At 35.3% G+C, this 15,013-nt stretch overlaps 1 protein-coding gene across 34 annotated transcripts in view; it reads right to left on the bottom strand.

The window, feature by feature from the left end:
• The window catches only part of limch1b (LIM and calponin homology domains 1b), a 205,298-nt gene that overhangs the window by 110,951 nt on the left and 79,334 nt on the right, over positions 1-15,013 (bottom strand). For all 34 annotated transcript variants that reach the window (XR_012389672.1, XR_012389670.1, XR_012389671.1 and 31 more), the window contains exons 2-3: positions 11,562-11,632; positions 1,730-1,799 (exon numbers count right to left, since the gene is read on the bottom strand). Coding sequence is in view for 31 of the 34 variants with exons in the window: in XM_009291003.5 (XP_009289278.2) it covers positions 1,730-1,799; positions 11,562-11,632 (141 nt within the window). In the remaining 3 variants the exon portion in view is untranslated. The remainder of the gene's footprint in view (positions 1-1,729; positions 1,800-11,561; positions 11,633-15,013) is intronic.

Below are 15,013 nucleotides of genomic sequence, written 5' to 3'. Positions count from 1 at the left end.
AAAAAAGTTTTTTTAAAAATGAATTATTTTCATGTATCTAGAACTATGCAGACTGTCAAATGGGAAGTAAATCTGTCAAAGCAATGCTATTGTAAAGGATGATAATCAAACCATAAACAAAAAAACACCAGTTGTTTTTGTTAGTCATGCTCCTTCTGGGCATCTTTATTGTCGAACTTTAAAAAACTGACATACTACAAGGTCCTTAGCATTCAAATCCTTTGCTGTGACACTCATATATATTTAACTCAGGTGCTGTCCATTTCTTCTGATCCATCTACATCTTTAAGATCGTTCTACACCTTCATTAAAGTACAGCTGAGTTTGATTATACTGGTTGGACTTAATTAAAAAAACACACACCTGTCTATATAAAAGCTTACAGCTCACAATGCATGTCAGAACAAGTGAGAATCATGAGGTCAGAGGAACTGTCTGAAAAGCTCAGAGACAGAATTTTGGCAAGGCACAGAGGTTCAAGGCCAATGTTACAAAAACATTTCTTCTGCACTTATGATTCCTAAGAGCACAGTGGCCTCCGTAATCCTAAAATAGAAGACATTTGGGATGATCAGAACCCTTTCTAGAGCTGGTCGCCAGGCCAAACTGAGCTATCGGGGGAAAAAGAACCTTGGTGAGAGAAGTAAAGGAGATCCCAAAGATCACAGTGGCTGAGCTCCAGAGATGCAGTTTGGAGAAGGGAGAAAGTTGTAAAAAGTCAACCATCACTGTAGCCCTCCACCAGTAGGGGCTTTATGGCCCGACACATGAAAGCCTGCATGGTGAACTCCAGGATGATGAGAAATAAGATTCTCTGATCTGATGAGATTAAGATAGAACTTTTTGGCCTTAATTCTAAGCGGTATGTGTGATGAAAAGCAGGCACTGCTCATCAATACAGTCCCAACAGTGAAGCATGGTGGTGACAGCACCATGTTGTGGGGTTGTTTTTCAGCTGCAGGGACAGGACGAATGGTTGCAATTGAGAGAAAGATGAATGTGGCCAAGTACAGCTACGACCCTAAGCACATAGCTAAAATAGCGAAGTGGCTTCACAACAACTCTGTGACTGTTCTTGAATAGTCCAGCCAGAGCCCTGGTTTAAACCCAATTCAGCGTATCTGTATAGACCTAAAAATAGCTGTCTGCCAACATTTACCATCCAACCTGACAGACCTGGAGAGGATCTGCAAGGAGGAAAGGCAGAGGATCCCCAAATCCAGGTGTGAAAAACGTGCTGCACCTTTCCCAAAAGACTCATGGCTGTATAAGATCAAAAGGGTCCTTCTACTAAATACTGAGCAAAGGGTCTGAATTCTTGATCCACATGATACGTTGGTTTTTCTTTTTTAATAAATCTGCAAAAATGTCAACAATTCTCTGTTTTTTCTGTCAAAATGGACTGCTGTGTGTACATTAATGAATGGATTTTTTTTAAATAAGTTATTATAGCAAATTACTACAATATAACAAAGAGTGAAAAATGTAAGGGGGTCTGAATACTTTCTGTACTCACTGTATATAATAATAATTTTTAAAAAATGTAAAAAGATAAGTTTCTTAAAGCTTAACTTAAATGATCACTGAATTCAGGCACACTAACTGCTTAAGGCTCACACCAAGAAATCATCTCAAATGGCCAGTATGCATATATTTAGAATCACTTTATATCAAAAGAAACATTACAAAAATGCTTAGACAAGGCCTGGGCAAGTAAACAGAAACTTACCTGAGCAGCTACAGGAGTGGGCAGTCTGTTTATCTTCTTCACCAGACCCGGTCTGATTGAGCTCAGCAGTCTGAGAGATAGGGGGAAAGACACACTGTAAACACTTTGATTTAGAACCAAAGCCCTACAAAGGTCGCTCAGACCCAATCACACATATTTGATTAATGTCTACTTTGCAGTTTTGTCAACATCGTCGGCAGAGTCCAAGAATATTTGTAGTTTTAAAAGGCCAGTGATCAATGGAGGTTGCCACATCTGTCTGCATGAACCAGCAACGCAGACAATCAGGTTACCTCACCCACAACATGGATACTGATGATGCAAAGTGAGACTGATCAATTCCAAGGAGAGATTTAATGGCCCAATCTTTTTGCGGGATAAGATTTCTTTTGGGAATGATAATTAGCCAAAGAAAGAAACAAGTGTAAAGTCACATCAAGGCCCCTTAAAATGATAGCTCAGACTCATCATTTTTTTTAAAACAAAACAAGATATTCTAAAGAATGTTGCGAAAAAAGCAGCAACTACAGATAATCAATGGCTGTTCAGTATATCTACCTTTGTGTTCAACAGAAGAAAGAAAACCTCAGTGTAATTTTTCTGCAGCAAAGTGTTATATGATTTAATGTGAAGTCATATGATGCTCTTCATTATGATTAGATCATCCCTGGCTTAATGGAAATACAGCCTCATTCTACATTTTAGCAAAGCTTAGAAAACATTGCTCCAAGTACATTTTGTTACACGGTTCAGACAAAAAGTCCTCTGGAGAGCGCTGTTAACTTTTTTTGTATCTACAATTTTTTAAATACATTAGTTAGAGCTCGATCACAACAAAAGGTGAGGTGCACCCCATTGCCTTTTTTTAATAGTCGTGCCTAACTGAGTCTGATTTCTTCACTTTAGCCAATTGGTAAAATTTTTTATTTTTTTTTCTCCACTGTCGTCACTAGCTCGCATGGTTTGGGATGGGTAGAGCTACGCATCCATGGTTTTGCTCTTCAGTGTTTAGGCCCTCAGTAGTGATTATTAAACCACACTTAACTGAGCTGAACTGAACTTAAACCCTAAATGCTGAACTACACTGTTCCAATTTACTATGATCTTTTATGTGAAGCTGCTTTGGCACAATCTACATTGTAAAAGCTCTATACAAATAAAGGTGAACTGAATTGAGTTTTTGTTGAGAAAATATTTTTGTCACTAGGCAATGACCGAATCAGCTGCGTATTTTGTGTGAGCAATGCTATTATTGATATTGTTATAATTGTATTATTTAATAATATTGTGATATGCAAGATTTGTTAAGTCATACAGCTCCAGACAACTCAAAATAGGGACCACAATTTTCTCCTTAATCTTTCAAAGTCCCTGCTGTCATCTTGACAACACAAACACTGCTGTCACCTCAACGGAAACCCCACCTCAGCTTTCATTTGATTTTAGAATGAAAAGACGTGGCTGATGTAGCATGCATTTTCCACTATGAGTTGATTTTTTTATTTTATTTTTTCAACTGCAGACGTACATTTGATGGCTGATAAAATGTGTAATAAAAAAACTTCGGTGTGATCAGGGCCTTAGGGTACATTTTTCATTTCAGATATGCTGCCTCTAGACATCGATGTGAAGGCTAGGCTTGTCAGACTACTTAGAGCAGTGAACCACTGACTTAAACAAAAGCAAGTTTGTTTTCAAAATTCAACATAAAAAACATGCACTGACCATGCACCTCTACCTTAATTTTACATTGCTCTAACTTTTTTGTGAAACCATGCTCCACCTGTCTTGAAGCTATTGTTCCTGCACGAGAGTTTTATTATTTTGTTAATAAGAAGAAAGTGCACATATTAACATATTTGTCTACACCATGCTCTCAGCAGTCTGGGCAGTGTTTGGATGCTTGATTATAGCGTTTCACTAAAAGTATTTCTATACTTAAGTGAAAAAGGAAAAGGAATGTCACTTTGGTGGTTTAAAGAAGATTCTTTTTAGTGTAATCACCATTGGGTCTTGTGTGGTGCGAATTGTGAAAGTCAGATCTATGTGCCACTTAGAAAAAATTAATCGCTCCTTGATTTTCTTAGTGAAATGAAGGCTTGGATGACTTTAAATTTGACAGTTTTAAAATTAATGAAAACAAACCAGAAGTAATGGTTTTTGAAGGTACAGCTGGGACTCTTCAATTTAGGTTCGTTAGCTCTGCATATTACGCCTACAGTCACAAATTTAAGGGTGAAATTTGACAATCAGATGAGAGCGGTAGTTAAAATCTAGCTTTTTTAATTAAAACAATTAACAAAAATATAAAGCAATATATACTAAAACAACAGCTTGAGACAGTAATCCATGCTTTTGTGACCACTCAGTTAGATTACTGTATTGCAATGCACTGTATATGGGGAGTAGCAGGTCAGCTGTTGCCCATTTGCAAATGGTGCAAAATGCTGCAGCATACCTCTTATCTTGTACTCACAAATTTGACCACATTTACACTGTGTTAGCTTCGTTTCATTGGTTGCCAGATCACTTTAGAATACAGTTTAAGGTTCTTTAATTTGTTTTTAAATATCTAAATGGTCTTGCCCGACCTTAAATCTCTGAGCCGATACACGTCTATAAGCCCACTCGTTCTCTCAGGTCAGCTGACCAGGTTCTCCTGATTGTACCAAAAACAAAGCGTAAGCTTACAGGGGATTGTGCTTTCACTGTGGTGGGTCCTAGATTTTGAAATGAGTTGCCGCTGCCCGCAAGACAGGCCTTTTCCGTGTTCTCGTTTAATTCAGCTCTTAAAGCTTTTTCGTTAGCATTTGAAACCTGATCTTAATAACAAGTTATTTTAATTTATGTGCCTTTTTAGGTAGTTAAGCTACATTTTATCTTGTATTTTATGTATTTTATATAATATTATGCTTATTTTTATTTTTATTTTCTGTAAAGCACTTTGACTCATTTCTGTGTTTTTTTAAGTGCTCTAAAAATAAAGTTTGACTTGAATTGTGTGAAAATTCTATGCTTATGTATTATTAATGTAGTTTTAGCTTCACATTTTTCTGCTGACTGCTGCCACCTGCTGGTATGGAGACTCGTTTGCTCTCATGCATTCAAAGAACATACATTCTTGTTTCTTGTTGACTTTTGGAAGTAGTTAAATATTATTTTCAAACACAACCCTATGGCTGTAATTCAATAGTCCTTTGAACTAATTTTAATAAAAATCTGTTCATTTTGGTGTAATCAGTTTACCTTTAAAAAATTTTTTTCTTATTTTGGGTAGTAAAAGTATACTTGAAGTTTAGGGGTCTGGATGAAGACAGAGAAAGAGATACAGCTCCTGAAGGACAAAGAACATATTTGGATGGGAGATAAAATTTGTAATAAAAAAAAAATCTTGTTTCCTCCTGAAAATCTAGTTTCAGAAGAACAAGAAAAAAAGGTTGATTTTTTAAAGGATGTTTGCGTGTGTTTCATGTCAAGCTATAAATGTGAGAAGAGGAATCTTGGAGGATGCAGCTGGAATGTCTTAAAGAGATCAGGCATGAGGGGTTTTACAGGCCGGACACACTCAAGTCACGCTAAGGACACACATTAATGTAAAAGGCCATACATCATGCTTTTATATTAGTCTTGACTGTCACCAACTGCACTAACTGAAAAGGAGCTCGGTCAGAATTAAAACCCTATGTGACCAAGTGTTTGTGTGTGTGTGCACTTGTGGACTTAAATTTATATAATTCCATGGGTTTAACCTAGGTATAACAGTGCTGAAGTGACATGCCTTGCTTCCTCATAAATCATAGCACGTAAAACATTGAAAATTCCCCAATTCAGTTTAATTGCTAGATTAGGGTAAGACAATATACTGTATTAAGCATTCGTTTACAATACAAAAAATTTGTTGCTATCAAGTCCATATTTGTTGAAGATGTGTATGTGTGCACATGTCCTGAAGCAGTTTGAGACCTTGAAGTGTTTTTTTCTGACCTAACCTTCAACACATTCCAAACAGCAAATGATTTCAGTGATGTCCCTATTGTTTTAATATACAATAGAACCATCAAAGAGTGAGATCAGAGGTGAACTGTAATAACCATCAGTAAGCTCTCATAAAGCAATAATATCAAAAACATACCCAAATGCATGTGAACTAGACATAGGTGCAAATAGTCAACTAGTCCACTACTCCAGAGTAAAAATCTACACTTAGCAGTTAAAAGTGCAGTATGTAAGTTTGCTATAGTTAATACACACCTGGTTCAAAACAAATGCAAGCAAAGGTGTCACAGGAGGGATTCAAAGCAAGGAACAACGGAGATGAGGATCTAAGCGCAGGTAAAATAAGAATATTTTTAAGCAAAACAGGGACAAACAGAAGTGGCTGGTACAAAAAGGGCTCTCCAAAAATGTTGTCAAAAAACTGGCATAAAGTCAAAATAGGAAGCAAAAATGACCAAACAGTAAACAAGGCTAAGGTCAAAAAACAGGCAAAACAAAGAGATACAAAGGTACATCAACATCAAAAACTCCATGCCAAACTGGTGTATAAACAGTCTGAATGATCAGTCAATACAAGTGTCAGCTGTGTCAAACATGATGAGCAGCTGGTGTGTGTGACATGGCCTGATAGGATTTGTACATCCTAAACATGACATTTGTAGATCATCAGCGTTCTGTCAGAAGTGGATCGCTGGTGATCGTGACAGAAGATTGCCAAATTGATGACGCCAACAAGAATGTGCTCGACTGTCGAGCCTTAAGGCTGATTTAAATTACGTTCTAAATAAAATCAACAGCACACGATAGAAGGAATATTTTCAAATTAAAAGGAGTTTTTGTTCTAACCAACACCTCAAATTTATATTTTAGACAGTGCATAGAGAACTATGACAATATTCACCTCAGGTACAGCTCATGTGCTTTATTCAGTATTAAATCCTAATAATGTGTGTTTGAATGCCATTTTACGTGACATTTATTGCCATACTATTGAAAGCAGCGGCAGTTAGTTCACCTCAGATCTTCAAAATAAAATAAATTAAAGATGTTTATTTTGAATTTATTTCTATTATAAACCTTACCATTTTGTTGGAGTGCAGTGAGTGCACTATTCTGTGCTTCTGAATGGCTGTATTTAAATTTCTGTCGTGTTTTGTCAGGTGCAAACAGCCAAATTGCTTATCACTGCAATAGTATTCACATAGCGTGTTGTTAGGATTACAGTGTAACCTGCTCACCTAATGTTTACGTAATATTTTATGTTCGTAATATTTATTTTATTTGCTAATTAATAAGCTCATGTGGAACTCTGCATCTCATTTTAGAGGCTATTACTGTCCACCGAAAGGTCACATTTCGTTCACAGACACATGCTTTGAGAGCCTTCCTGGCTAAATGAATAAAATAAGCTGTTTTCAATAAAGGCATCCCGGGGTGCTGAATTATAATAACTAAAGTGACATTGGGCGGATTAATCAACCAAAACAAACACAGACATTCTGGCACGTAACGCACATGTTCAAAGTAGACTATCTGACTTCAGCATTGTTTTTCATTGCATCGTTTTATTCATTAGGTAATTTATTAATTTACTTTAAAGGTTTTTAAAATTATATAATAACTGAATCTAAATGACTTTATCTATTATTATTATTTTTAAGTGTTTACATAATGTCCCATAAGGATTTTAAATAGAATGGGCAACTATCAACATGTCACTATGACATCCAACTCTAAACAAAAAATAAATAAAAATCAAAGAGAACAAAGTCATAAAAGTTCCATATACATGTAAGTTTTCGCAAACATTGCTGTTTATATTTTTACAGCGTTATGTATTGACCAATACTACTAACATTCGAAAATAGCTCAACGGCAGATAAGGAAAGCTGAGGAAATGTGAGAAGTGGCGGAAGTGCATCTTTGTTATTGTTGATCTGCCCTGCAGACATAATTTGCATAAAAATGAGTAAAGTTATTCTGTAATGTACATTTCGCTTGAAAACTACTTTAAGTTTTGCTGAAGTATTAGCAGAGGCAAGTTTGATTGGTTGCTTTTTAATATACAGTAAACCAGACAAATCTTTCCTGTTTGAGTGCACAAATTTTGACTAGAATAAATAGCAAACTTAATCCCAATGAATAGCGTGTCTATTGTTAAGGGTAATTATAATTAGCTTATATTAGAAATAGTTTAACAAAAACACAAGGTTATGTGTATGAATTGAAGGGGGATTCTCTGCACTTGATAGAAATGACAACATTGTGATTACCCGACCATTAATGAGTAAAATGTGTAATGACACACTTTGAAGTGTTCAGCTAAACACTCCCTAAATCTTTCAACACAAACACTGCTGTTAACCATTACAATAAATGTAACCAACACTGTTAAAAGCCAGCCATCAAAGCCTCCACTCAAACAAGACTGCACATACAGTATAGGAAGTCTCCTGGTTAGATTTTACTCTGAGAAAAAGAAGACCCTAGTATTTTTACATGTACTGTAAGTTTTACAAGAGATCTTAACAATGTCTCAAACCGTGCACAGAGATGCCTAAATATTAAAGTTTACAGCAAAAATGTAGATCATATTAAACTTTTCAAATGAATAAATAATGTAATGTTATTTTTTTATTTTACAGCTTTATTTGTTATGGTCCAATATTTTTATTTATGTCTATTATATTGTTTGTTATAATAAAAAGTAAATAAAATCAGGACAAATGATCAAATTTTAACACCCCATTACATGACAGAATTACATTGTGTTTAACCTACAATATGTTTAAATCCATTCAAGACTAAAAAACAACAACAAAAAGTCTTCCTCTCCTAGAGTCAGAAGCATGTAGTATTTGTATTTGTTCTCTCTATCCTTCCTTTTCAAAAGCCTACCATTCTGTTATTAGTCAGACTGATAAAATGTTGTGATTAGCTTGCTATTTAAAGCACATGTCGGAAACCAGATGCCCATTTTTAGAGGTCTTATGGGGTCTTATATTATGCTAATGATAGGCTCTAAGGATGCTAAAGGATAGAGCTCTACAAAATCTCAACAAAGGGACTTCCTGAAAACACTATATCATTAACAGATGAAGAAAATGAGCCAGAAAAAATGTCTTGTGGTAGATGGAAAATCATTTTGTGTGTGCATAAGGATTTGAATCTCAAGTCGAACTCTGAATCAGCATCTCATTTCGGAGGCTGTTACTGTCCACTGAAAGTCACACTTTGGTCAGGGACACATGCTTAGAGAGCCTTCCTCACCGAATGAATGAATTACACTGTTTTTCACCAAGGCAACCAATGAAGTATAAGTTTCACAAACTAATTTTGAAAGGATTGACTACAGCTGATCCCTATCACTAATCACTAAATACCCAATCAGATTATTCCAAATTTATTGCAAATATCCAGCCTATTTTTTATTCCTCACCTTCGTTTTGGAAACCCCCCCCATCCAGCCCTTCTCCCTCCTCCTCATGTAGACATCTGATGACAATATATGCAAATTATATTTCATATTTCATTCATATTTGACTTTTAAATCAGGGTGAAAATTATACATAGACGATGGTGACATTTGTGGTATTAAACAAACGGTGGCAAATTTGCATTCCTGCACCATTTAATGGATAACTATGAAAGACTGCACATATTATTATTTTACTGTTTAACTTTCATGTATGAGCAAGTGTATAATAAAATAATGTATAAACTATGCATCTACTTTTATGATAATCTAAGGCTACATGTTGATGCAAACAATTATTTTACAATAAAAATGTTTTGTGAACACTTACGCTGTGTCAGTGCTCTAGACTTGCCAGTTTCAAACCGCTGAATTAATATTGTTAGAGCAAGCATGCATTCACGATGCATGAACAGTTATAGGGGTGGTCAAATGTATATTAAGTTATGCATTGTTTTAAATATTCATATTATTTAAGATACAGATCAGAGCAAACTAGTTATTAATTATTTAAAGGGCAGACCCTCCTACTGTACATGTTGTTTTGATGTCCTTCAGGGGGGATCATGCATTAATTGGGGGGTCAGACCTCTCCCCCCCACACCTCCTGTAATTCATACCTTGTATATAATTTCAAATATATCAAAATATTGCAAAAATGTCAGTTTGCATGTGTTTTTTAACCATTGGATTAACAAAGTTCACTTTTGGTATATGTTCAAATATATCAGTTATAATTTGATGTGCTCATATATGACTATTGCAATTCAAATAGTTGAAAGCAAATATGTAAATGTCCATTTTTACATTATTTGGAAAATGCATACATTTAGAGCTGGGCAATATGGCAAAAAAAAATTATCACCATAATTTTTTTTCTTTTCATATCAGTCAATATTGATAACTATCCAGATAAATGTAAAATCTTAAATCTATCAATTTAATAGGATTTCCAGCATGCCAATACCTTTGTGCAGCTGATTTAACACATTTTGTAAAATGTTTTAGCTGTCTGACTATATAAATAAAAAGATAATAAACAAAAGAACTATCTTAATTCAGCATTTATTGTTCAAGTTTTCAACAACCAAAGACATTACTTACAAGTTATTGGATATTATTGTTCAACATCAGAAAAAAATAAAACAAGTTTGGAACAAGTAAAAGGTGTGATAGAATTTTCAGTTTTGGATGAATTTTCCTTTTAATGGTGAATTTAGGGTGAAATATCCTTTAATATATTTTATTTAGGGGTGTTAACGATTACTTGATGATAGATGGATTGTTGATAACGCTTTAGTCAATAGACTTTATCGATGACTGATTAAGCATGGACATTTAAAGGTTTAGTTATGCTTTGCGCTGCGAGACGCGTCCATGCATTACATAATCAAGTGTGTGCAGTTTACCATACTTATAGAGTCTGTCACCCTCTTGACATCGCATATTGCGGGATCCATAAAAAACCTGTTATGCGCAGATTATAGTCGCAGGTGTTTAAAACCAAATTTTGTCTGACAGACTGGCACAAATAGGCCTGTGCAGACTCTCGTGGAAAATAATGATTAATTAATGATCCACTGTTGTTGTAAACATCTGTCCTTTATTTGCTTCATTTTTTATATGTCATTATTTTTAAGATTTTGTCTTGAGCATCAGACAACGGGTTCTCGTAAGGCACGTCTTTCGAAAATGATGACATGAGACTGCTGGGTAGTGACGCTGCTTTACAAACACTTGTTTGGATCTGTAATTTCTTAGCATCTTCATAACGGTGGTATTGTTTTAAACTGGTTCGTGGTGTTGCCTGCTTTTGATGACACGAGTCGTCTGCACATTTTCCAGTGCACGTTGCTCTGTTTTGAGTCGGATTGCAAAAAACTATGTAGCTCAAGACTACTGAAGTCTTGTCAACAATGTTTGTGACTGTAACCTTTTTTACCTTATTTTTTTTTACTCCTTCAAGAAAAAATAAAACTGTATGGCTGTAAACTTGCATACTGCATGCGGCATCCAGAGGGGCAGGCTGCAAAATGCCTGTGCAGCCTTATGCACAGTGCGCAAATATTATGGGGCAATTATCAAACTGTCATTATCGTTTTATCGAAAAATTATATATTGTGATAATTATCATTATTGAATTATAACCCAGCCCTACATACATTACATATTTTTAATTAACAAATTGTAAATATGAATAATATGCCACTTACATACATTCCATATATTATATTTCTATGTGGGTTGTGAGACTTGTGCAAAATGTTTGTTCCACAAAAAAAGAAAATAAATAATGACAGCTAAATGATTATGGCCGGCTTTTTAAATGTATCTATATACATGTGCATTAATATTACTCACTCGCACAGTAGGATGCCGTTGTCAAGTCCTGTTCTGAAGTCCCTGTCAGCAAAACTCCTGCCGGTCACTGCCTGCAACAAACGCACACAAACAAACATGTTTATCACACACCAGCTCAGCCACAACACTTTATTTCTGCAAGATTTACAAGGTCTAAAAAGCACCAGTGTGTAGTTTGAAGTTTACAGCAGAGTTTCTCAGAGCAATTTCTGGCATTACAAGAGAGAAAATTGAAGATGAAAATCAACAACACAACAGGAAATGACATTCTATGACACAGACAAAATCAAAGCTTATCCCAACTGCTTATTTCAGACCACTACTTCAGAGAGACGGGGATAAACAAACAGCCGCCCTCTCTCTTTCTGACAACACAAAGCTAACAGGCTTGTCGTAAGCAGCCGTCATCCTGGCTAAATCTCTTTCTCAGGCGAGTATCCGTGCTAATTATTCCTGACATTTGGGATTTACCTTCTGTGCTGCTTGTGTTTTCCTTCCTCAGAGGCAAAAGACATAAGCAGGTTACGCATTCAGTTTTATTGTGCTTTAATTATTACGGAATAAAACAGTTAGTTTATTTTACAATCTTTTGTCAAAATAGCCATGTTCTACTAAACTCTTTTATATGCGTCCAGAAAGAACAACTTGGGTGGAGATTTAAGCTAGAATTTACACTTCAGTCATATGATTTGGGGTAACAGACAAAACACACCACAAAAACACAGGACAGTCTTTTAAAACACACAATTCTGCCATAAAAAAAACATATTTTTTTAATGTTTTGCCAAGTAAACAAAGCCAATAATGCAAAAAATATACAGCTGAAAACAAAAGTTTAGTTGTATACACTACAAGCTACCAATAAATGTTTATTGGACATTCAAAGACTTGAAAAGAATTGAAACAATGAAAATGGGTAACAGCTAAATTAAAACAGTAAAATAGTAAGCAGTTGTGTTTAACAAATGCTATTCTCAAAGTAAATGGTCAGTATAATTCATTAGACTAAATTGTTAAACAAACAGTTGTTATGTGTCTGTGTTTAGCCGCTAGTGTTCTTAGAACTGTCAAAAAAAGTCTTAATTATGCCATTTATCAGCCAAGCCAAACCACATTGGCTAATCATTTTAAAAACATATCGGAGGACGACTTGAAAGGATTTGATTTTCATAATTTCAGAAAGGCAGCTATACTGTATATTTGCTATTATAGCAGACATTTAGCCATCATGTAGATTAATATAGAAATAAATGTTAATAACACTATAGATTATTACAGGGTAAATGAAAATTTATTCATAAAAGTTTGGAACCACTTGAGGGTGAGTGAATTATGAGTTTCTTTCTTTTATAAAATAGAATAAAATAAAAAAACCTGCTGTAATCTGTAAACATTGACTTTTAGTGTAGGAAAGACAAATTCTATGGATGTCAATGGTTACAGGTTTCCAGCTTTCTTCAAAATATAATTAAAAAAAAAAATACACTCAAAGCTTTGAAACAAATAAACAGTGAGTAAATGATGACAATTTTTATTTTTGGGTGTTTGCCTTTAACTTAGTTAAATGGACTAAATATATTCATTTATTCATTTTCTTTTTGGCTTAGTCCCTTTAATAATCAGGGGTTGCCACAGCAAAATGAACCGCCAACTTATCCAGCAAATGCCCTTCCAGTCGCAACCCAACACTGGGAAACACCCACACACTCTTGCGCACACACACACATACACAATGGCCAATTTAGCTTACCCAATTTGCCTATACCGCATGTCTTTGGACTGTGAGGCAAATCGGAGCACCCGGAGGAAACCCACGTGAGCACAGGGAGAACATGCAAACTCCACACAGAAACTGACACAGCTGGGGCTCGAACCAGCAACCTTCTTGCTGTGAGGCGATTGTGCTACCCACTGCGCCACCGTGCTGCCTGGACTAACTTTATATTAAATTAAATGATTTGTTCTTGTTAATTGTATTGGTTGTAAACATGACTGCTTGACATCACAGAACTGTCTTTCTATACTTTATCCACCTGACCATTATTGCATTATATACAATATTCAATTCAGTTAACAGGAAATGTATGAAATGGCAGCATGGTGTTGGCAAAAAAAAATTACACTGATTGAAAACTGACACCTACATCTATTTAGTTGTTTATTTGATTTCTTTATTTTTTGGAGGTTATTGTTTACAAGAACAAACCTCTTTTAGTAACTGTAAAATGTAAATTTAGACTTTAAGAGAAGAACTGCAAAAACCATATATCTATATCTCGCATGTCATTTCACAATTTCCACTTAAATACTACAACTTTTTGTACTTTTTGTATATATTTTTGAGTGGCCCGAGCAGCCGAAAACATTTGGATATGTTTGTAGAAAATGCCTTTTGTACAATGCACTGATATCGTTTATAGGGATGCAATGATTAGCTGATTTCACTATTAACCCCACTTTATTCATTAAAGGCTTTTCAATGCTGCATTTCTGTTGCATGGAAAAAAAGCTGCAGCAACTAAACAAAGTTATGCCAATAGGCACGCACATTGGATTAACTATAGCAGCAAGCCGTTAACATATTGTGTCTTTTCTGCACGCAAGTACATTATTTCCAATGGAAATGTGCAAATATTGGGATGCATGCCAGGCACGCAAGCGGACCAACGCACTTGCGCCATGCAGGCGCACACAGTAGAAATGATCTCACGCTGTAGTGGTGAGAGTTGTGCCTGGCTTTCAGTGCATTCATTCATTCATTCATTCATTCATTTTCTTTTCAGTTTAGTCCCTTTATTAATCTGGGGTCGCCACAGAATGAACCACCAACTTATCCAGCATATGTTTTACACAGCAAATGCCCTTCCAGCTGCAACCCAGAGAGAAATGGTCTATTGTTTGTGTTTTATTAATATTTCTTGCTCTATTTGGTTACTAAGCAGCAATAAACAACACTTTAAAATAAGCAGTTTTCTTGTTATTTTATAAACTAGTAGTGTTTTAAATTTAATAAATCCATAATAATGGTGATAACCAAGAATTCATGATTATTCTTCAGACTTTAATCGTACAACCAAAATCTGAAATCGCTGCATCTCTAATTGTTACGCAGTTAAAAACATAACATATGAATGTGTCTAAATGTAGAACAAGCCTGCTTAAGCAATACACTGATTTTGTGCCTTGAAATACAACATTTGGATATGCTTGTAAAAAAGGCCACATTGTACAATGCACTGATGTTATGTTGTTTCAAAATACAACATAATTATGTTTTAATGTAGAAAAAGTCAACGTGGGTGTCTTTATAAGCACAAATACAGCATATGGGCTCTTATATGCTGTTGTGTCATTACTTATGTTGCAAGTCATATCTCTACGACCCCTCGTTTGGGATGCTTTTCAAGAACTGGCCCCCATGACAAGGTAATTAAATAGCCCTGGTATAATGT

This window comes from Danio rerio, chromosome 14, assembly GCF_049306965.1.
Source record: "Danio rerio strain Tuebingen ecotype United States chromosome 14, GRCz12tu, whole genome shotgun sequence".
NCBI lineage: Eukaryota > Metazoa > Chordata > Actinopteri > Cypriniformes > Danionidae > Danio > Danio rerio.
This window is presented reverse-complemented; position numbering and strand designations above follow the sequence as displayed.